The sequence below is a fragment of the Ornithodoros turicata genome, unplaced genomic scaffold (assembly GCF_037126465.1).
Source record: "Ornithodoros turicata isolate Travis unplaced genomic scaffold, ASM3712646v1 Chromosome124, whole genome shotgun sequence".
NCBI classification, from domain to species: Eukaryota; Metazoa; Arthropoda; class Arachnida; order Ixodida; family Argasidae; genus Ornithodoros; species Ornithodoros turicata.
In genome coordinates, this window is record NW_026999305.1 from 223348 (window position 1) to 246763 (window position 23416).

A 23416-nucleotide genomic window follows, 5' to 3' on the forward strand; every position below is an offset into this window, starting at 1 on the left:
CGCTGGATTTCTACCCATCTACGCAACGACAACAGGGCCGTCTTTGGCGTCAACGAATGGGATCCTCAGAAGGCAAAGATTGGCGGCATCCAATGAGACAGCAGGTGAAGCGCGCATACCTATCTTGCGTGTGTGGATTTGGAACAGGTCCGATCGTAGTATTCCGTATATGCGCGGCATGATGCACACTGCTGCATTTTTCAATACCGGTTCACTGAATTGTAGCCAACAACAGTTCTCGCGAATGTTCTACTGCCAACATTTATCTTCACTTCCTTCGGACAGCGACGCCAGTTCGCTTTGCAACGCGCACCATGTTTTCAAGCGGGACAGCTCCATGGCGTGGCACGCGCGTCCACGCGCATCTTCGACTGAAAACACGACCTACTGAATTATAACGACCATGTCATAATCGACAAGCCCTATGAGGAGCCAATCTTCACGATCCGCTAGGGGCGATACTCATCGGCCCGCGATATCTATACATCGTGACTGGACAAAGGAAATTTGAATTTTGAACGCGCAGAAGCGGACGTACAACTACCGTAGCAGACGACAGCAACAGAATCAACTTTAGCATGAAATATCTTCCTTGGGATATCCACCGCTTGTCCAAAAATACTAAGGTAAGATGAAGTGTAAAGTATTGTAGAAGTTGAGGAAACAATAACTGTGCCGATTAGTAGCGCCACCGCTAGCTTCCAATCTAGTAGGTCGAGGCTAAAAGCACCGATGGACGAGCTGGAGCGTCGATCACTGCTTAGCGCCGAAACAACATATTCTCCGGTATAATTTTGATTGTAGCTTGGAAACACAATCAAAGTTTTGAATTATGGCGACAAATACGCAATTAACATAACGTGTAACGTAATTTGAAGTGAACTTGCTTTTGCATTTAGTGCCCCTTTAAGACGAGGTGAACGTTTGGAAAGCTTTCTTTGTTATTGTCCGCACTGCATGCGGGTTGGCCACTGACCATGAAGCTAAGAAAAATGGCCGGTGCAGCAAGGATGGGGGCACTATGAAAGTATTCGCAATTATACGGAGATCGCCTTACCATAAATTTGTAACGCAAATACTTTTCTGATAGCGATTTAAAAGAAGTATCGCGAGCCGCACTTCCATACCGAAAAAAGGCTCGATTATGGCAACGGTGTTACGTGCAACACCGCCAGCTCCACAAATACAAAACGCACGTATGTATACATGTATGTGTGCGAGCATACCAACACCTTTGCACGTTATAGTAAATTGGGTTTTAAAAAAATCAGTGGTGATCTAGTGGTAAATGCGAGAGAAATGCGTTAGCATTAAGCGGCTTTTCCGGTCCATACGTGACTTCCGGTTCTTCACTTCCGGTCTAACCTGACTTCCTGTTGTCCGCCTCCGGTCTATACTTGACTTCCGGGTCGACACTTTCAATTACTATGTGTAAGTCCATTTAACTTTTAATTAGCCTCATTTACTTTCAGATCCCCATTAATTAATTTGAATTTAATTTAATTCACTTTAACTACGTTTACAAACTTTAATTACTCAAATTCCCTTTAATTGACGTTCATTACCTTTAATTACATTTAAGTACCTCCGGTAACCTGCGGTTGTCTTCGGTAATCTTTCATTTCGTTTAATCTGTCTCTTCATTACATATACGTTGTATTCATTGCCTTTAAACTCAGCTCTCTTGCTTTCATTACCTCTAATTACTCTTACTTCATAATCTTAATTACCTCCAACTACTTCAATTTCAAGTCATTTACCTACATTTACATTTGCCCTCTAATATCGCCTTTACATGTCCAGTTATACCTCTGCCTCGGTGATGCTTCACCATCACAGACTCTCACACACAGCTTTTTACCATTGTGACACTTCATATGCTAACCCATTAATAAATTGCTACAGACAGCATGCATTATTTTGCACTGTCAGCTAGCGCCACTAGTTCTAAGCTTCGCAGGACTTGCAGCTGACAGGCAAACAAAACACCTTTTGTTGACTCGTTTTCCTTTTCATTCGTTTTGGGTACTTCATCCATAAAAGCTGTCAACGTAACACATTTTTGGACATTGTTTTTTTTTTACAATTTTTGAATGAAATCCTGCTATCAGCAGTCGTCAGGGATGTAATTGCTTAGTAGCACCAATTATCTAAAAGGTAAAAATAGTCTGGACGACCCTGGCAACGCCGTCATATTCGCTTCGCAACAACAACAGCAACAACATAGATGAATGGATGATGATGATGATGTGGGATATTTCCCTGCGTTGAGTACAGGACCCTACCACATTCCATTCCACCCCGTTCCATTTATTATCCTCCTGACTGACCTCTCTTTTTTTTTCTTTAATAAACCTTCATATGCTCCCCTATGGCGCAATCCATAAGTAGAGCTGAGCGCGGGTGCGGGTATACCCGCGGGTACCCGCAGTTACCCGCACATCGTCACGATTTGCGGGTAGGAATTCGCGATCGCTGCGGGTAGCGGGTAAAATGCGGATGTACACGGAATGCGACAGCGGGGAATGCGGGTATACCCGCATTACCCGCACTCCATGACCAACTAAGTGATCCCTCTCAGTCACACACGTGCTCGGCAGTGCCCTATGTTGTTGGCCGTATAAATCCATGTGCCGGACTGCAGCAGGCAAGTGCTGGCTGGGCGAGTTCGATTGTTAATACAGACACATATGGCTCTCCGTTAAATTGCAGTTTTACTGGCATACGATTGAAGCCGTCCGAGACACGTAGCCAACACTCAGAATTTCCATTATTTTAAAATAGAAACAGCGGTAAAGTGGACGAGGAACGAAAGTGGTCCGCAATACTAATAAACGCGTGGCTTAATGGACCATTTCCGACAACGCGTATGCGCATGCCCAGCCCTTGAGTCAGCCATCTTTGAGTGGAAAACATCGCTATGGACTGTCATGTTCAATGTGGGGAGATAATCGGTTTCAAGGTTACGTGGACGTTTGAGGTCTGGTAACGAGTACAATGCGCTCTCACTCTTGTGCTCTCTAACGCAATCTTCTTCCAATCTTCTTGTTACTTTCCCACGCAATGTGCCAGTCCGAAAAGCGCGTCACCATTATTAGGGGGAAAGACACGACGTTCGACATTCTGTCGCCAGGGGCGACGCGAATATGGAAATGGTCCATTCCTGTTGGGGTGGGAATGCACTTAACAAACTAATGTGATGCGTTTTCAGCAAGCGGACCGTGGACAGGCCACCCACCGGCATTGTCGAGACTATGTTCCCATGTTTCAGTGATACCATAATCACCTTGACACATTCTGTACTTTACATACCTACGGTACTTACTAAACAATAATTCATTAGTTATTGTTCCAGGAAATTGCAGTCGGATATTCAAAATCCAACGCCGATGTCAATAACGAACAGAAGGAACGCATCCATTGATTTGGGATAAGGCTAGTGTATCGTGCCCGCATTGTCATGTTCATCACCCAGAGGGTGAACAAGAAAACGGGGGTTCAAGATTGCGGCCGAGCGCATGTATACCGCTCAGTCCCAATGCGGGTATACAGACAGCACTGCGGGTGCGGGTCGCCCAGATTAAATTCTTGCGGGTGCGGGTCACACACGCGCGGGTACTGTGCGGGTGCGGGTCCAAGTTTGCTTACCCGCACCCACCTCTATCCATAAGCATAAAATACTATATAACATACCAATACCATAAGAGTTACCAAGCAAATCTTACTGGCTATGGGAACGACAGCATTTACTTTTAAAGTCTCTTAGCTAGTACTCAGCTAGCGACAAAGAAGTAACGCACGCAGAAGGCGAGCAACCGCAACCTCTTTTACTAGCCTTTTTTCTAACAGCACGGTGTGAGTTAGTCTAAGCGCATCCTGACTGCGTATGAGATGTCACAATTCGTGGAATTGCTGATTGGTAAAAACGGCAGGATATTTAAAGGCTCGACAAAACGACACCGAGACCCGGTTTCCCCGATGCCGATTAACATTTGAACCGAAATCAACGGTCCCAAAACTTAAATTTAATGCTTCAGTCTGTCTCACTAGAGGGAGCTATTGTCACTGGACGATTGATTACGTCACCAATTAATGTTTGTAAAAAAATATTGAATGTTAACTTTAAGTTTTAGCAACACTTGATCTCGGTTCAAAGTTAACCAACGTTGGTGAAACCGGGCCTCGTGAACAGACGTATGGAAACTGTTAGAGGAGTTCAGAAAATCCCAGTGCTCTTTGTGCACGCATTGCATCCTGGGTGCTTGCTGAGCCGGGGAACGAAGAATAATCCTATACATTTCGCTTTCGCTGACCTTGACACGTCGTGGACAATGGATCGGTAGGGGAGATATCGAAACAGTTTGGAGGCCACCCGTTTCGTTCGTATTAGTAAGCTAAGCACTCTGGGATCTTCCGAAATCGTCTATACCTGAGTAACTTAGTTACAATTAGATTTTACAGTTACTTGAACCACAAATGGTACCTAGTTACCGTTACAAGTTACGTTTGCGTAAAAGTAAAGAGTTACAGTTGCAATTACTTCTAACTTCGTTATACCGAGACTGTAACGTACTTTGAGTCAGCTTTGACCGAGTGTAGCATGTAGTATGCGTCCTTTGGCGGCTTCGATGGCATCGGGCTTGTCTTGTGAAAATTTCGGACAACACAACCATACTGTACGATGACTCAAATGTTCCCCTAACGAGAGGATGTTCTATGAACTAGATGGCGTCTGCATAGCATATACATCAACAGAGATCACAGCTGAACGAACGCCAAAAGTGACGTCTTGCGCAATGGATATTGCCTCTTGCCACATCTGCTCTGTAATTCATGCAGTGTGTACACCGTTAGTTGTCGTATCAGTAAAATTATCGCTTTATTTGCAGGGCTGGAATGCTGATATGCACAAAGCAGATGGGAATCATTACGGATGATTTTGCGGATGACGCTGAAGACATCACGTCCCTCTACAAAGGGTCAAAAGGTTCGTACAACTATGATATACAGGGTGTCACAGAAAACGTGTGATTGAATTATAATAAAAAAAAACTATACGGCACCTAGAATCATGCGGCTAGCGGCATTTGTTCTTATTAGGATTTTGCCATCTCCTGATGTGAATGCCATGTATCGTAAGTTTAATTATGTAAATATTTGCGAACTGAACTCGGAAATTTGCCAAGTGAAGGTCACGTTTTTACTCCACCAATACGAAGAGCGTGCCGAATTCACTCAAATTCACGATAATTGACAGTGATATGCATGAGTTATCCCATCCAATAAAATAGCCGAACATCATGCGTTTCGGAACACCGGACCATAACGCGCGATTACTTTTTGAGCGCAATCGCTCACAGTCCGACGAAAGGAGGTTAGGAAAGCTAGCCCACACAGCGATAGTAGAAAAAGTAGCAGTTCCTAAAATTGGGAGAGGGAAAGCATTATCCCAGCGAAAGTAGGACACGATAAGCCATGCCTGTGTTATCTCTTTCTGGGATGCCCGGGTGGGCTGGGTTTCCAACCTCCTTTCGTCGGACTGACAAAGATTGCGCTGAAAAATTCATCGTGCGCTATCCTATGGGAGCTCCGTAGAGCATGATGTTCGGCTATTTTTTCCGATGGGATAGCTCCCGAATATTCCTGTCAATTATCATTAATTTGTGTAAATTAACACGCTCTTCACCTTGGTGGGGTAAAAAAGTCACCTTTACTTGGCAAATTTCCGACTTAAGCTCGCAAAAATTTACATAATTAAACTCTCGTTACTTTCCACATTCACATCAGGAGTTGGCAAAAACCCACTAAGAACATATGCCGTTGACCGCGTGACTCTAGGTGGTGTAGTTTTTTTTATTATAATTCAATGACACGTTTTCTGGGACACCCTGTAGGTTGAAACGAGAACTACTTTCATACTTGCCTACCGGTTCGCTTGATTTCTATCCGTCTGTGATATAGGTTGTGGCCTGATTGTTAGTCGTATTAGTAAGAGTTTTATTTACTCACCTTTGTGGTGGGAGGCACTCGTAAGAAGGTGCCAATAAGGCAACTTTACAGTTCCCTTTGATAATTTGCTATACACCATGCACTGATAGAATGACAGCGACGCCGACAATTAGTGTTGAGAAGGTACTGGGGAGCTGACCAAGGCAACACCAGCTACCTGCGCTGTGTGCACTGACGACCTACCTCAAGGACATACGTGCTGATATAATCTATTAGATCATCCAGTGCTTCCACACGTCAAGCATCCTGGAACCGCACCAGTGCGACCTACGTTTCTATTTTTTTCTTTCTATTTCTATTCCATTCTACAATTACAGCGACAACAACAACAACAACAATAAATGATGACAGCAATTACAGCACTAATACAAGTTGTTGCTATAATATGAGACAACTAGGATTTCCCCTTTATCGGGATTATATTTCGAAGTAAGGCGAAGATGCTGTTATCCCGTGATGTTATAAGCCAAATAACAACAACAGATAACTGATGATGATGAATGGGTACATTCGCCACATGAGATACGGCACACTACCCCAAAGTACGATGGACGGAATGAGATATTCGATCATGTTAGACAAGGGGCCGAGGATGGTTGCCGATGGGAATTGTGTGGCAGCACTCGATTGCAGGCGACACTCAAGTGCTGCTCTTTGGGAGTTCTAAAGATGGCAGTCGAGTAGCACATGCTTGATATCTGCCGAGACGGTACAGCAAGAATTATTAAATTATTACTATTATTGGAAAATTATAATCTCCATAAACGAGAAGCCCTAAAGATAACAATCTCATTAGGTCAAAACAAGTTGGTACATGCAAGTTCAAATGCAATGCTTACCAGGCAGGTGTTTTGGAGGCACGTTCCTATTGCTTTTATAAGGGGGAAACTATAGTCTAGTTATTTACACGGTTACTTTCACGTATAGGTAGAGGTGAATAGCTTACTCGCCATTATCTTGCCCAACTAAGCCTAGAATGAATTAACTAGTATGTGTCCGTACTCCGTAGTACGGACGTTACAGCACCACTGATGCTGGTGTTTGGGGTTACAAATGGATTGCTCAGATTCCCTAGCATTCTATTCGCTTAAAGTTTCAATTTGCCCAATTTCTTACCAAGGTTCAGGTTATAGGAATACGCGCACGCATGAAGTGCCTCATTAAATGCATTAATAAAACACAATTGCCGCGAAGGTATGCATATAAACAAATAAATAGTTCAAAAGTATCGATCGCTTCGCCATGTGACTTTACAGGGCAGAATGAAAGGAAACACTTCACTAAGATGCACCAGAAGCGGTTCCCGATGAAAACGCTTTCGCAGTTGCTACCATTTCAACGATGTCATACCAATGCAAGTCGTCAACTATTAGCTTCTGAATGGCATGAAGCAGCCCCGAACCACAAGCAGCCGCATTAGTCACTCAGAGTGCTCGGTGCTAACAGCTCTACTTGTGCGTATATTATCATCAAACACGAGAACTACCAATGGAAGTAACCCCATGGGGGGTATGCACATATTTCACGGTACATCCAAGATACATCCCAGTGTATCTGTTCACCCTATGAGTGTAACGGCGCTGCAGTATTTTAGTGGCGTCCAACCCCCCCGGGATTTTTTGAAGGTGTGTCGCGCACGCGACACAAGTCGTGTCGCCTTAAGCCCGAATCCCATAACAAGCGACACGCGGCAGATACACGCGAGAAGCGACAAAATCGACGTCACTGCCGCCACACGAGCGTCAAAAAAGCTTTGTCGCGGCTCAATATTTCTGCATCTACTCCCAGTAGATATTTGTAGCATGTCGCTGAGTTCGTTGCCTGTTGTTTGACAAAACCAGCTAGATTTGGCGGCGTGAAACAAGAACTGAACGCGTGGGCAAGGGAGAGGGTGGAGAGGGCAGCCAACAAAACTAGCAGACGAAGAAGTGGGCGGGGCGTTGGGTACTTCAACCGCAGCGCCACTGCGTTACGGCGAATATTACATAGCAACTTCATTACAATTTCTCCTCATTTTGACGAATGAAATACTATTTTTGGTATATTTATGGCAATTTACAACTTAGCTCGAATAAAGTAAGCATTGCTTCTCCAAAAAACATCATTTCTCGGTGACGAAATGTCGCTGCTCAAATGGACCAGGAAGTCGCGCCATGACCAGACGCGACAGCGACAAATTCTGCAGCGCGTCGCGTGTCGCTTGTTATGGGGTCCGCGCTTTACCGTGTATTCACACGAGCGACATTCCCCGCAGAAGCGGAAGACGCGACAAAATGCCATAGCTTTCTGAGCGCGAGCGCTCAACGTCCAGTGTCCACGTGCACTGCTAACCGTGGGGAATATCCTGCGACACAGCAACATGATATCTCGTAGCAGACGACAGGAAAACACGCTGACGGTGTCGTCTGCTAAATGCGCAGTTCGCCACTCCCGATATTTCGCATTGTGTGAATGCTTAACATAACACAGAACGGAACTTCGTCTCTGTGAACAGTGTTTTCGCTTTTTCTTCCACTAGAATCTTCCGTGAGGATGTCGCTCGTGGAAATACACAGATATACCCCTGCACACGGGCAGCTTTCAATGATTCTTGAATTCAATGGTCATTGAACACGCGTTTGGCGCCACCAACCGTGTAACGTGTCAACTTCGCAAAAAGCATTGGATACGATGCTCCCTTAAAGGTTGACGCGTTACACCCTTGATGGCGCCACGCGCATGTTCAATGACGATTGGTTTCAGTCATCATTGAAGGGTGCACGTGTGGCAGGGGTACTACTGTGCTCTGCAGCCTGTTCCCCTTCTGTTCAGGCCTGTATTTGTCCATTTTTTTGTAGGTTCTATGGCGAGGGAGTTGGAAGACATGTCGGTCATTACTCTGGGCGCAGATGTGGACATTATGATAGACAACGTGTCATCCGTTCCTTTGGGTGAACCTCTTACGATGAATCTCATCCTTACCAACAACGGCACGGATGATCGCAATGTCACTGTCACCTTGGCTGCTGCTTCGGTTTACTACAATGATGGAACCTGCAAGGATATCAAGAGACAGGAACTCCTTGTGAACCTGGCACCAGGAGCTGGTAACGACATTTACAAATTTCCATTTGACATGACCGCTGTGACAGTGCAGGAACAATTGTTCATCGTGCAAATCGCGAAGCACGGGTGATCCACTCTTCATTCCACGTTTCATTTATTCACGTTTATTATTTGTTCTTAAACCAAATCAACCACGTTTCATTTCGTACACTTTGGTATGATATTTTAATTAAGCAAGATAGGCAGATGGTATATTAAATGGGAAAAAGCGTACACATTAATAAAATTCAGTAATGCAACGGAACATTTTACGGTGCAGTCGCATTTTCCCCGTTATTTTCTTGGGATCGCGGTCTTTGCTAGCTCTAAAATCAGCGAGGAAACGTATTATTTTCTCGTGAATAATGCTAGTGAAGTGAACGTTAAAGCTCATTTTGCGGACAGTTACAAGCGGATGTACTATGCTCGCATAAAGTAGTTTATGAATGCTTCTTCTGATGAAATTCCCCCTTCGCCGAGACATCTCCATGATGAGAAAATTGTGGTGTCATGGCTACACCCATAGAAAAGAGGAACCAATGAAGAGCTCCCAAGTTTGATTGACAGATCGGGTCTCCCTTTTAGGCTCCTCCCCATGGCCAGACTCAGTTTTAGGAGACGGTTTTGCTTTACTATTCCTTTACATTGGCGTTTCAGTACAATGGGTTCATTTTAAGAGTTAGAGCTCGATAATCATCATAATTCTAAGCAATTTGATGGAGGTGGTGCTGTCATCTGCTGCCGTCTTCTAACGCCGTTCAAAATTCAAATATGGACTGTTCAACCATGATGGCAATTCTGCGGGCCGATGTGACGCGCCGGTATCGAGTCATGCGTGCAGGACGCACCATAAGAGTTGCATATTATGACAGAGTCGGAAAAATCTAGTCTTCCTACACATGTACAGTGCTCGCAATATCCAACCAGTCACCCGTTACCGTGACCTCGCTCCTATAAGCGCCCGACTGGCGGCGGACATGGCAATCAGTACTGGGTCTGGTCCATGTTTTTTCTAGGGGTGGTAGGACGTTGACGTGCTGTTGCTCGTTGTCAACGCGTGTGGAAACAGACTCAGCGAAAAACAAAATCCGGGGCAATCTTCGTGACGATCTTGCAACATGTCTGTTCTGCCACTAATATCCTTCAGCATGGAAGTGACATTTAACACGACTCGAAGCCCTGCTTCATCTGTGAAGCCGCACACAAGGAGTCATCCTGCAAAATATTTTCGCTCTGCGGCGTATTGTCATTGCGCAATAAAATATACAAAAGACAGTCGCAAAAAGCAGTCGCGGAAGAGAGACACGAGCCCCGCGTCACGTAGGAACTTCTTCTTCTTCTTCTTCTGCCAATGAGATAATGGCCGTGAGCCACTAAGGGAGATTGGCCAGGACAAAAGGGGCGAGAGATGTTTGTCTATGTTTGTGCAGTAATGATAGGGGCTAAGGCCAGGTCAGATCAAAGTAACTTATGACAATATATGACGTGTGATGACTAATACAGGAACTGGATATGCACATATGTAGGAGTATGCGTATGGCGACTGCCCAGGGCATTTTTTCTTTGTTTTTTCTTCTCGGCTCACGCACCGCTTATACATTCTTGAGCTGTGCCATTGGACGTCACTGGTCACGTGCCCATGCCGTAGCCCATGATACGCCACGACGTCTGCTGCTCCGCCGATGCGCTCCTTGGATGTGTCTGAGGAAAACCCAGACGCTTTCAGACAGATGTCGGCACAGTTCCCCCAGAAGTCGGCCCAGGAAGGCACATTCCCCCAGGGCGTCAGTCGTGACGTTGCCCACCTACGTGAGGCCGACAACGGCAAGCCCTTTCACCACCCACCACCACCACCACCACCACTCCTTGGATGTGGAGAGGGGTTTTTAACACTGATCTCTATGTATAAAGGCTGGATCGCGCATGGGAGAGGGGCTCGTGGGGGAGAGGCGTGCATTCGGGCCGCCATGTTGGGAGGCCCTAAAACGCAGTGTGCGCCCATAGAAAACAATGGGAGGCAACGGAGATTGTGAGTATTTATTGCGCTGCAGGCGTTGATCGTTGTTTGTCATCACACAATTTTGTAAGGTGCCAGTATACTGATGTATCCTAACAGTGTTTCACAGGTGTCCTGTCGTTCGATTCTTAATTACGTTATGTTTTGAATGCCGAAACTAGACCGTCACGGCAGTGCAGCGCTGGGGATTGTACTACAGTACGTTTCCCAGCCAATATTTCAATAAGAAACGATGTGAGGTTAACAACCACATGTATGTAATATCCCGTGCTGCGTTCTGGACAAAAATTGTTCCATAAAGAACGGTCCGGGATGATATATACTCGCATGGCAGAAAGAGATCGTACTGTAGAATCACAGCCGTTGTCTTAGTCGTGTATGGGTTTAGTATGATTTATATCAAGCATCGCAGTCTTCTAGTAAACGACAGCGGTGCTTTGCCTCGCAAATATGGACACACCGAAGCAGCCCTAAATACTTCACGCAATTAGATCACGCTCGTTAGGACAGTTAATCAGGTAGTGATGTAAGCTTAATCAATTAAGTTACTTAGAAAGTGGTAACACCTCCTTGAGACACAGGACTTATCTCTTTTTGAAGTACAGCCCTTCTATGTTTGTTTGCTTCTTCCTTTATTTGTTCTGATTATTAGCAGGCGCGGTTGTGCCAAACTGGAATGTCCTTCTCCAGCACTCACATGCTTTTGTTGAATACAACTGCAGCGTGAGAAAAGCTACTTGGGGACGGGGTCCTGCTATCCAGTGCTGACTTTGTCATGCAGAGCATGTTCCAAACAATGCAGCTCCACGTATGGTCTTCAAATTGCAACAGGACTATTTGGACGTTGAAACAGTTGTGATTTTGTCATTTTGGCCCTCGTGTACCCAGTCTGTGAAACGCAAACAAAAAAGTCTAACACGATATGCTTTTGTAATGAAGATCACTGATAATGAGTAAAGAGAATATACGAGTTCAAGTTTATTCAATATTTTATATCATTCATTATATTATTCAACATTTTATGTCAAGTTTATACAACATCAAGTTTATTCAAGTTCAAGGTTTATTTCTAGCACTTATGCGTTTCAGGATACAATGAACGTGCAGGGAGGTCGCAAAAGGCTACATTTATTGTTTTGTGACCTTGCTACAATGACAATATATATTTTAGGAATGACAATGGTCAGGTACGCTCTCTAAATTTGTAGCACTCAATTTTAGGTTGGAATGAGCAATGGATAGCAGCTTCCCCACTGATATTTTCTCATTAATGCTAAATTTTAAATTTAATGTGATCGGATATGTGATAATATAATAATAATATATAAGAATATAATATGTGATAAATGAATGTGATCAACAGTAGATGTAAACAACATGCGTAGCCAGAGAAGTGCATTCTCAATAAATAATTGTCTTCTTATAGCGTATATGTGCATGCCTATTAACTGAAACAATTATCACAGTTCCCTGACAAGTTTTAATTTCTGAGAGTGTACTGTAGAAGCTGCTTAGATCTACAACAGTTCATACAAGGTATTATCTGTGAATGCCTTTAAAAATCCCATGTGACATATATCCCTTTACTTTCTGGAGATGCTGTGGTAGTCAAAGTTTGCGGGCATTACGCAGGTTCTGCACCCATTTCTTGAGTATGTCGAGGCAGCTGTGAAGTAACCTGCATTGATGATGATTATTCCTACTTTTATGGTGCATCGACAACAAAGGAAATAATACATCAGAACATTGGTTTGGGTGCAACCAGTTAAAAATGAATATGTTGTTTAATAAATGCATTGGACAAATGTTAAAACATCAGTTTAAAACATGGTTTACAATCCCTGTATCTTCTAATAATTAAAAAGATTAAAAACTATTCTAAAAAGAATATGGGGAACTCTTCTAAAAAGAGCCTAAAGTGTAAGGTGTGTTTCTGATGTGAACATGTAAGAAAATATGCAAAACTGAGAGAGGCTAACCACAGTGCGTGCACTGAGGTTGTTCCTTCCTGCCAGTGGATGAGGAACGTGATACTTACCTGTACACCCAGCCGTATCACACTGCACAGATTGTTCACTGGGCAGCCCTCATGACAAAACCTGTATTGAGAGACCACTTTTGCCTTAAAACTGCTACAAATAGCACGACACGCTACAAATTATTACTATCGTAACAAGCTGACGATACAGCTCAGACACAAAGGCGTTATTCAAGTCGCGCCACACCACCGTTACGTAGGATTCTTTGTCACAAATCAAACCAAGGCACAAAACAATACCAATACATGAAAAAATGTGACAATCGTGGTCTTATTATGACGTAATACCGAACTTGTGCGCGAAGGTAATTCAAAGAAATGAATGTGGCACTTGCTTCCGCAGAGAACACCGTGTACCATGCTAGCAATGCATGCAAAAAAGCGCTCGAGTGCTCGCACATATATTGATGACAACACTACCTGTGTAGTGTAACATGTTCTTTCAAGCATATTATGCACTCAAACTGTATTTGTCGCCGGGTAAAATGCAAGTGTGCTCGATTGAACGTCGGAAGAGCGATCAAGCAACCTGCATCCAGTGCTCGTTTTGGGCAAAAAAACACTTCATAATGGTCAAATAAATGTACAGAATGGACGCCTATTTATTCCTTGATGAAGAGTGACTCACCTGTATAAGTTTAGGCCCTGTAACCTTGCCAGTACGGTTGGTACGACCGTAATTGCAAGAAGTTGCCATGATCGCTGCGGCGACTGTTGTGGGCACCGTAAGATGGCGGCCGGTTTCTTCACGCTCGCGCTCCCTATCCGCGATCCAGCCTTTTACAATCGAGATCAGTGGTTTTTAAACGTGTGCGGAACAGAGCCTTGCGCGCGCTCTGTGGGTTACCTGCGCTCATCGTTCTTTCGCAGGAGCTCATTTTGTTCGTTGCACAAGACGTCGCAGCGAAAAAAATATATATATATATATATATATTGGGGGGTCACTTCCATGCTCGCTGTTTGATGCGAAGTAATGATAATTTGTGAAGTCCTGAGCGTGAACGCTCGACTTTTTCGCGACATTGCGACGCACAGGCGGCGTTTCCGTCATGGGTTCGGTAGCTAAGGAAGTCGCGCATCCACTCTCTGATATAAATTGGAATTCAGTAAGCTTATTTTGTAGTCAAGTCGAGCAGGGGTACCTTGTCGAACGCGTTCTTGAAATCGATTAATACCGCGTCCGTTTGACCGAACGAATGAACAGAATTATGAAGATCCGTCAGTTCAAAGAGCTGAAGCTCAAAGGAACGGTTCTCCATAAAGCCGTGTCATTATCTGAAAAAGATCGTCATTGTCTTCGACGTACGTCATAATGTGCTAAGTAATGATGTGTGCCAGTATTTTGCGGTGCACGGAGGTCAGCAGGACCTGCCCGCAATTCTGCGGGTCAGCGGTGTTGTCGCCTTTGTGTATGGGGATTACGTTGACATGCAGTCAGCCATGAGGTAGCGCTCCTTGATTTAAAGAGTCCTGGTATACGTAACTTAAAAGGAGGCGGGTGTATTTGTTGGTTAGTTTTAGAACTATGGTTCTCTTATCCCGTTGGGCCCAGGAGAGCACGAATTTGGAAGGCTGTTTCTATAGGTGGAAACCCCGTCCGGGTATATCGTTAAAGGAGGCATTTCTCAAAGGTTCTGATACACTGAAGTTGTTCGAGAGAGAGGGAGCCGTTTGTCCGTAACTACTTCCCGAAAGAATGCGTTGAACGGCGACGCAGTTTCTTCGGTGCTGTGCGGAAACCTAAGTTTCTTCCTATAAAACTGTTAAGTTTGCCAGTAAGATGCACCACGCGAAGTAATCTACACCACACAGTCATAATTATCGCAGAAATTGAATTTAAAATACGCCGCAAAAAGAGACCGTGCGCAACGGTGGTGAAGAGCAGTAAAAATTCATCATGAAGAGCAGTACCAGCCTGTGATATGCCTGGAACCTCGCGCTGACGCTATAAGGAGTACGCTCGCTGATTGGCCTAGAGAAATGTTGTCTGCTACTCCGCTGTCGTCTGCTACTCAGCTGTTCGGGGTTCTGATAAAGCCTTTCTGCTTGCTCGGTAATGCTTCGGCCGCTCCTTCTATCCCCAATTCCCTGGGAGAACTGGGAAAACAGGTTTACGGCGGCAAAGGGACAATGCGCTGACCCCGACTGACCGGCAAACCAGAACGAGTCTCATTATGCCGTCATCGGTGACGTGCCATCATACGTCCTCATCCTCGTTATAGCTGGAGTGGCGAGTTAAGGGTGAAGGCGCGGAGCTACGTTTATGTGAGTTTTTTTTCTGGGAAACAAATTGCACACATCAAAACCTTTCGCGCTATTCGGTATAATGACACACACACTTTCATCAGATGTCTTAATCTGAATTTTTTTTGGATGGCCCTTTGTACTCCTTTAAAATGAGAGGGGCGCGTTTGAACTGTTTTGGGCTTATGGTGCGCCAGGCTTTCTTGGGGTTATAGGCTCAAGAAGATTGTGTAATCCTTCCCTGTAGAAAGCAAGTTTGTGTTTACGCAAGTGAGCTTTGTACTTTTGAGTGTATCGGTAGTATGACCCGCAAGCTTCAGGGGAGTTCAAATGCTTAGCTTTGTGGGAGAGCCTCTTCTTTTTGTTCGACAGGGACCTCAGGTGTCGGGTATACCAAGAAGCGGTTGCGCGATTACAGAGGTGAATAGAGGGAACAAAATTATCTGTTAGTTCAAGAAGCACGTTTTTAATTAGAGTCCAACTGCGTTCTACAGTTAGAGGAGTATGATTCGCTTCAGAGTCATCGGTTAAACGCGCTAAATACCCTTCGATAGTGTTCAGTAATCGAATATTTTTCTGCGTTGCCTCGTTTCTTTTAGGCGGGGTTTATTTGTGTCCGCATAAATAAGGTCATGGCCACTGGAACACTTGATGTGCGTTGTTTTGACGATAAATACATGCTCCTATAGAACGAAGTCGAGAATAGATCTGTTTCTTGAGGGCGATGTGATTACTTGTGATAAGTTGTGGCAAGCGCATAGTGCAATAAAATCAGAGCACATTCCCTAGTTTCTGTTACCACTTGGGACTCTTAGATTCTGCCAGTTTACGGCGGGAAAGTTAAAGTCGTCCCCAATAATAGTTCTGCAATTGGGAAACATTTGACATGCCACTCCCATACATTGATTAACGAAGTCATCAGAGAAAGTCTGCACCAATAACAGATTACAATGCCAGGTGACGTGTGGATTCGGATGCAGATGAGCTCGAGGGCTGTATCAATGCTGATAATGGGCAACGCGACGTCTCCCTTTACGCAAACCAGGACACCTCCGCCTCTAGTTGAACACTCATCTTTCTGACAGGTAGTGTAGTCGTTAAAAGAGTATAGTTCGTGGTCGGGCACTTCGGGTGAGAGCAACGATTCGGTTCCAATGATGACGTCAGGATTTCAATCACTGAGGGTCCCCGTTTATTTCGTCCCTTTTGCGTAGTAAACTTGGAAAGTTGGCTAAAGATGGATAGTTTATTTCATGAGCTGTGTTTCGGTGGGTCTTACATGTAGTATTACGTAACGTTGTGGATTTTTGTGTACCCACCTCATTCGGGAATGGGGCAGTTGTTCACCACTCTCACTTCCCCTGTGCCGATCTCGGGTCTGATCCGGAGCCTAGGTACCTAGTAGTGTCCATGTTGGACAACAAAACAACGTTGGTGGCCAAAATATGGAAAGGAACAGACAAGACGAGGGCCAACAAACAAGGTCAACAAACAATGATGTCAGTTCAATTCGAGAACTGCTTGTACAGTTCACATGTGCGTTGGAAAGGAGGGTGCCGTGTCTGCAAACGTTCCGGCTCATTGGTGGGAAGAATGGGTCGTTTCTTTCTTTATGACCCTACTTTTCCGGGTTGGGAGCAGTTTGCGTAGCGAGTGTGTCCGTCTAGGACATTTTAGTACAAGCCGTTTCGGCACAGGACATTCTGGTACAAACATTTCTGTACACGGGCATCTCGTTGCAAGAATGGCCGCGTAGCGAAATGTTTTGCACGCCAGTTCACCAGTTGTCTATTCGGGCGTACCGGCCTTTGGGTAACGATGATTAGCAAAACTTTCCCTTTATTGTGTGGTCATATAGAGCAGGCGCGGACTATTCTGTTGAAACTATAGCTGGAACCCGTGTCTCCTCACCGCTCCCATTAATTGCGATCCATTTGTTAGGCGCAATAACGCAATTCATGCCATAACAAGTCGGCAGTGCGTCTTGCGGCGGAAAGGGCGTCTTCCTCAAAAAGTAGCCCTCGCGAGAAGTTGAGAGTAGAGCCTCTAAAAGACGACAAAACTCTGCGAAAGCTACTTAACTATTAGTTCATTAATACGAACGTGTCGCATAATTGATCCAACTGAGTTACACAACTGATTGTCCGTTACTTTCCTTTCTCAACGGTCGTGGTCGACGGTCGGTCTCGAAGTGGGACTGATTATTCGCAATGTCTTGTCTCTATTTCTTCATATTCGTATCTTGTGGACCTTTTTCACTATGCGCGTGCGTATGACCTTGAGGCGCCGGAGAGAATTATCTCCGTCTTCACTAGATGGCGCACTATGGGGACGACAGAAGTGGGGACCAGTGGTGAGACTGCGCGACCTTGTCGGTCCCACTCCGGACCAGTTTTGGTCCTTTGTGCTGTCCACGTGGATTTGTTTTGACGCGCGCCGAGCATGGTTCGTTGGAGAGCTGCTAGGACACGACGCGTATGTGAAACAGGTTCATTGTACGTGATGAAAGAAGGAAGTCACTGAAAAGATTAGCCAGCTGTAGGATTGGAACGCACATCTTTTGGATTACCGAACCGTTCGAATCCTACAGATGACTAACCTTTTCAGTGACTTCTTTCTTTCATCACTAATTTCTTAGGTACTTGAGACCTTGTATGTATTTGTCGCTTCTGTGTGTTCCAGCCTCGGAGCATCAATTGCCATCATATTGTACGTGTTTCTCGATTGTATATAATATTGAAACATCGCGAACCGTGACAAAAAATAAGCGCAAAATCAACAACAGATCTGTCAGCTTGAACTGGTTTGCAACGTCATCAGATGACAGGATAGTTTCTCTATCTTCCCCCTACCTCGTAATACCGTGGGAAATATAATTGCCGAAAAGCAACAAACAACAACAACTTTATCACGGGATGATGGCTGGGGAGTTTCATCGCCGGGGGCGATGCTCTACCCATCGAATACAATCTCGTGTATGTAGACCCTCGTGTAAAACCTCTACGGGTGCAATACGTGCAACCCGCATCCTGACGATGGCTTGGACCAAAATGGCCCTGCACCGCGGTGTCCGTGTACTGAGAGGTCCATGTACCAAGACCTCTCTGCATCGATACCGAATACTTCCGAACAGTTCGTGTAACGAACCGTCATTGTCCCTGTCGTTACACAGGTAACTGACAATGCAATAGTCTTGCCCAATTATCACGCTACATGTAGGAAAGATAGCGATGGCATTTCCGTATTATTTCAGAGGAGAAACGTACGCTGACCATCACCCCTGAAGAATATCAAGAGAAGCTCGCACCCCTGAACATCATAAGGCTCGTGGTTACCGCCAACGTCGAGGGATCTGAAAGCGAGGGTTGCATCAAACGGCAGAGAATCATCGTTGGAAACCCTGAAATGAAAGTAGATGTAAGATACATGATACGTTCATATTGCACACTGGAAGGGAGGAGGCATTCACCAATGGGTTCCTCAGCGTTTCGCAGGTACCAAAGTAAGAAGCGAAGTAAAAAAGAAAGTCATGATGTTTATTCAATGAACGACCGCATGCAAATGAGAAACTGAGCGGCCAGTTTGTGGCCGGCGCATCGAGGATGCAAACCGAAAAAAAAAAAAAAAGTTTCCTGACAGGTGGTGCCTTTTTCGAATTATTCAACCGGGGGATTTTGCTGAAACACCCAGTATACATATCTGAGGGACCCTGAGGGACCCCGAGAGTGAGCTCACTTAACGAACCGTTTCTCAATGCCGTATACTCTTTCTATTAAAATGCGTTCTTGTAGCGGATAAATGTAAAGCTTGGCATCAATATGGATCTGCAGATGGGGCGGTGTTGTATACATAGCCGCGCTAGCAGTAGCGCCGCTGTCATATTCTCTTCTGTTTTCAGTAGCGCGGCAGCAATCCCGTTACACTTTAAGTCGGTGACGGAAAAAGTATTTGCGCTACAAATACGGGTAGCGGGATACTCTTTCCCCGCTACCTTTTGTTACATGGAAGACGTGGAACAGAGAGAAAAAAAGTGAGATAATCGTGAATCAGAATTTTTCCTTGCTACTCCTCCTTTATCTAATTTACTCCTCACTAAGGAGTAATTACTCCTTAATCAAGCAGACTGACAATCTCAAGCTTCCCCAGTTCCCCTAAATCTCATAAGCTAAGGACAATCGAATATTTCCAAATATAGTTTGCGTTATGTTGTGCATTTTTTAACTTTTTACCTCACACTTCCGAAGCACAAACATGTATGTATGTACTGCACAATCTGGACTACAAAGCTAGTTTCAGTCATAAAATCAGTTGCAAGACTATGCAGGGTGTTTATTTTTATTCTTTACATAATTTTTATTAAATAGTAGCAGGGCAAAATAGATGCCGTTTTGTTGCTCAATTCTATGGCCAGGTGAACGCGCGTTTAAAGGGACCATGAAACATGAAGTTGAAAATCGTACAAATAGCGGAAATATTCTATATTTTCCACAGGCGTGAACGGCAGCTGCTACGGCCCGCCTCCGAGGCGAGCTGGCCGTGACATCATACACAGAACATGTTGCCGATTCGCGGACGGGCTTTTGCGAGCAAAGTGCAAAATTTTCAAACAAGCTTGCATACTTCCTCATGAAATATGTTGTAATTTGTCTTGGAGACAAGATTGTAACTAACCGTTGGCACAGAATCCTACGAGAAATGTAATATAGCCGTTAACTGTCAGCATGGTTACTGGAGCACGTTTTCCTCTTTGAACTTCTTCTTCGTCAGAACACACCTTCATCGATGACATTTACGAGCTGCTGCGTACCGAACGATCCATAGACGCTGTGAGTGTCGCATAACCTCTTCCTCCATTGCTGATAATTTGCCTTTCGCCATATTTCAAGTGATTTCGACGGGAGACATACAACGTCGCTGTTGTCCAAACCGAAACCATGCACCCACGTGGTCCGGCGGGTGTGTCCTCCTCGTCGTCCACAGTTGGCTGAGAGCGTTGGATGGCGATGACGTAAGCCCACTTTGAAAGCATATATCCAGCTGTCACGCCCTGCTATTTTTGTCTGATAACTACGCCCCCGTTGTACTGAATACGGTTAAAAGTCGATGTGTGTACTATAGTCATGGATCATGAGAACGGTTTCCTGCAGAGTACTCGGAATTCTCGAAAATCATTTCATGGTCCCTTTACGAGTATTTTAAACATGGAATGGCTTTCAACGAAGAAAATCTCACGTTTCCCTTAGCTCGCTTTTGCGCGAAAGCCCCTAATGAAAGAGTCAATTAATCAATTTAGTTAATTAGTGGTCATGTAGTTACATTCTTTCTTCGAGAGAATGTTCGCCTGGCCATATAACTCAACTGCAACGGCATCTATTTTGTTTCAAGTCAAGGCGCGCTTTGGGGCTTATGGAGGGACTACGGCTAAATAAATAAAAAAAATCGAATTAGGTCGTTTTGAGGAACGATAGTTCCATCTCTTACAGCTTCCGTATCTCAAGCGATCAGCGCATCAAAACATACTGGACAAGCAAAGTCAGCGCACATTGCGCATTGTTGGGATTTTTTTTTTTCCTTAACAGCGGTTGACTAAAATCAGCCGATTCTATTTTTATACGACAGTAAAGTACTGTTATAAGTACTACTATTATGTTAGTAAAGTGTTGGCCCTAGCGAAAGCATGAGCAAACTTTACGCCATTCGTTTGACCCTTTACCACCTTGCACCTACTTAGATGACTGGATGAGTGGTAGCTTCTATTGTGGCACTTGCGCCACTTGACCACTGGGAAAACTGGTCAATCCGTCAACAGCAAGCGGACGGAAAGGTTTGAGGTTGGGGTTCTCGGATATCACAAAACAGACACTATAGACAAACAGCCTTGTGGCTGAAACTTTCTAGCGGAAAAGCTATTAATTGCACATGCGCACTATGTAATTAAATTATGTCCTAAATGAGCAATATCCTAAGCTGAGATCCCTGTGAAATAATTAGGGACGTGCCAATCGAATCCACGAGTCCTATAGGCAGAACCGAGCGGCTAAATTTAGATAGCTAGTGTCAGATTCTAGCTCTACCAAGCCGATTGCGGCGGCTGACATAATCTCTGGGTGTGGCGGGCGCGTGCGACAGAGACGGAAATTAGGGGTACGCGTACCTTCCGGCAGTCTATCCCGGGAACGCGTGAGACTAGGACGCCGATCGAGGTGTTGTTGCAACGCATTTGAGAGGTTCTACGTGGACTTAACGGATATTGGCTTCAAAAACCAGTATTTTATAAACTTGCAAAGTTGAAATATCAAAATTTTACCACAATGTCGGCATTTATAAAACTAAAATATGGTCAGAATTGAAGGAAACGGCTATTAGAACAAGAGGGCGGCCTGGGAGGAACTCAAAACACCTCCAAAGTCCAGCACCCAGCAATCCAGATACTTACAGGAGCTCTGACGATTAGCGGCTGAGGGAAATTCGACTGTCGGCGCGCACAGCAAGCCCATACCCTCTACCAGCGGGGCAACTTCAACTTGTGCCAGTGTGGAAGTTACCTACGAAGATGATGCAGTGCATCCAGAGGGGGGCTCAGCACCGTGGAGGAGCTAGAGCCCGCCAGAAAACCGCAAGTGCTGCGCCGATGGGTGGCGGATCGCCTAGCCTTCGCCGTGTAGTTCGAGGCGAACCAGTTTGGCCGCACCTACGGTTTCTTTCGCTAAATTCCCGCAACTTAAGACATGTAAACATGGTTCCGTGTAAAACACTATAACGGCTCAGACACGACTGATCCCGCGCCATTTTTTTTTTTTTTTTTTGTATTCCAACTTAGTCTATCCAGCCACCTGTTCTTATCTCAGACCAACTGCTTTTATGTCATTCTTTTGGACGTCGTTTGCTGATCACAAATGTCTCCATGACTGTCGGTGACGAAAGTGTGCGCCTTCCATTTCTCTGCGTAGAACGAGCACGTTTACCTTCCTAGACGGATTGATCGCTTCTTTTACAACATTATTCTCCCCTTTATTGTTTTGAGATTAACCCCTTCATTTCATTTTCCAGGTGGCTGGGCCTTTGGCTGTAGCACAGAGCTTGAAGTATATTTTAAGCTTTCAGAACCCTCTGGATTTCACACTGACAGACTGCCGCTTGACTGTGCACATTTGTGGCGCTCTTCAAGCCGAGTACACCGTAGACGTGGCGTAAGTCAATTTGAATACATATAATTCTGTTTCTTGTTCTAGCTAGCCATCATCTGCAGACGCATTTCTCACGTGTGCTTAGTAGCGTAAGGCTGAAATTCGCCCGTTGGTTCAAACGTACGTACTTGGTGCGTACTTGCACCTCAATATAGGAAGATCATATGAACAACTGGCATTGTACCTTGATATTTTCAGGAGGAGGAGATTTCAGACAAGGTCGACCGCCGACGTTATTCTGGCTGACGTTGAGGCAGATGATGGCCGGCTTTAAAAAAATCAGTTGCCCAATTCAGCTTCAACCAACGATGACTTTGGTTGATCTCCTGTAGATGACTATTTTGCATGCGAAATATGCCGGTCTCGTTTTCCAGGTCGTTGTTTGCGAAAAGATGTGCCTCTTCGACTTCAGTTTCAGAAAGTAAACAGCTGAACGACATATCGACGAATCGCCTGAACACAGTAACACAAACAACGGAATAAAATACCACAACTCTAGTCTTGCAACAGCAGCCCGTAGTAAACTGCCGTAGCGGTGGCTAACCTTTCCATAATTTTTTTAAAATATAACAAACATATCCCCCTCCCCTTAGGGGCTCTTCCTGCCTGCTACTCAGTCAGGATCAGGGTGTCGGACCAAACCCCAACCCGAACTGAAAACCGTACCCGAACCGTTATTTTTGCCGGAACCGAACTCGAACCGCAATGTTCATGACACTGTTGAAACCGAACGGGAGCAGAACCGGAAAAAATAATAGCGGTAACCGGATCGCAGCACAACGGTTCAGAGACAAAAGAAGTCAGCATAAGAGTTCAAGTGCCTCAATCCCAGAACGA

At 44.9% G+C, this 23416-nt stretch overlaps 1 protein-coding gene and 1 long non-coding RNA gene across 2 annotated transcripts in view; one reads left to right on the forward strand and one right to left on the reverse strand.

Annotated features, from left to right (window-relative positions):
* LOC135371989 (hemocyte protein-glutamine gamma-glutamyltransferase-like) overlaps positions 1 to 22628 on the forward strand; it is a 76239-nt gene extending 53611 nt beyond the window's left edge. Inside the window, exons 11-15 of the mRNA XM_064605767.1 lie at positions 4890 to 4987; positions 8847 to 9095; positions 18646 to 18809; positions 22443 to 22582; positions 22625 to 22628. Coding sequence (XP_064461837.1) covers positions 4890 to 4987; positions 8847 to 9095; positions 18646 to 18809; positions 22443 to 22582; positions 22625 to 22628 — 655 coding nt within the window. The remainder of the gene's footprint in view (positions 1 to 4889; positions 4988 to 8846; positions 9096 to 18645; positions 18810 to 22442; positions 22583 to 22624) is intronic.
* LOC135371980 (uncharacterized) lies at positions 12582 to 13889 on the reverse strand. Its single transcript, XR_010415740.1, has 3 exons — positions 13777 to 13889; positions 13149 to 13209; positions 12582 to 12788 (listed from the first exon to the last, which is right to left on the reverse strand). It is a non-coding gene; the product is annotated as an uncharacterized LOC135371980 (long non-coding RNA).
* Positions 22629 to 23416: the final 788 nt, after the last annotated feature.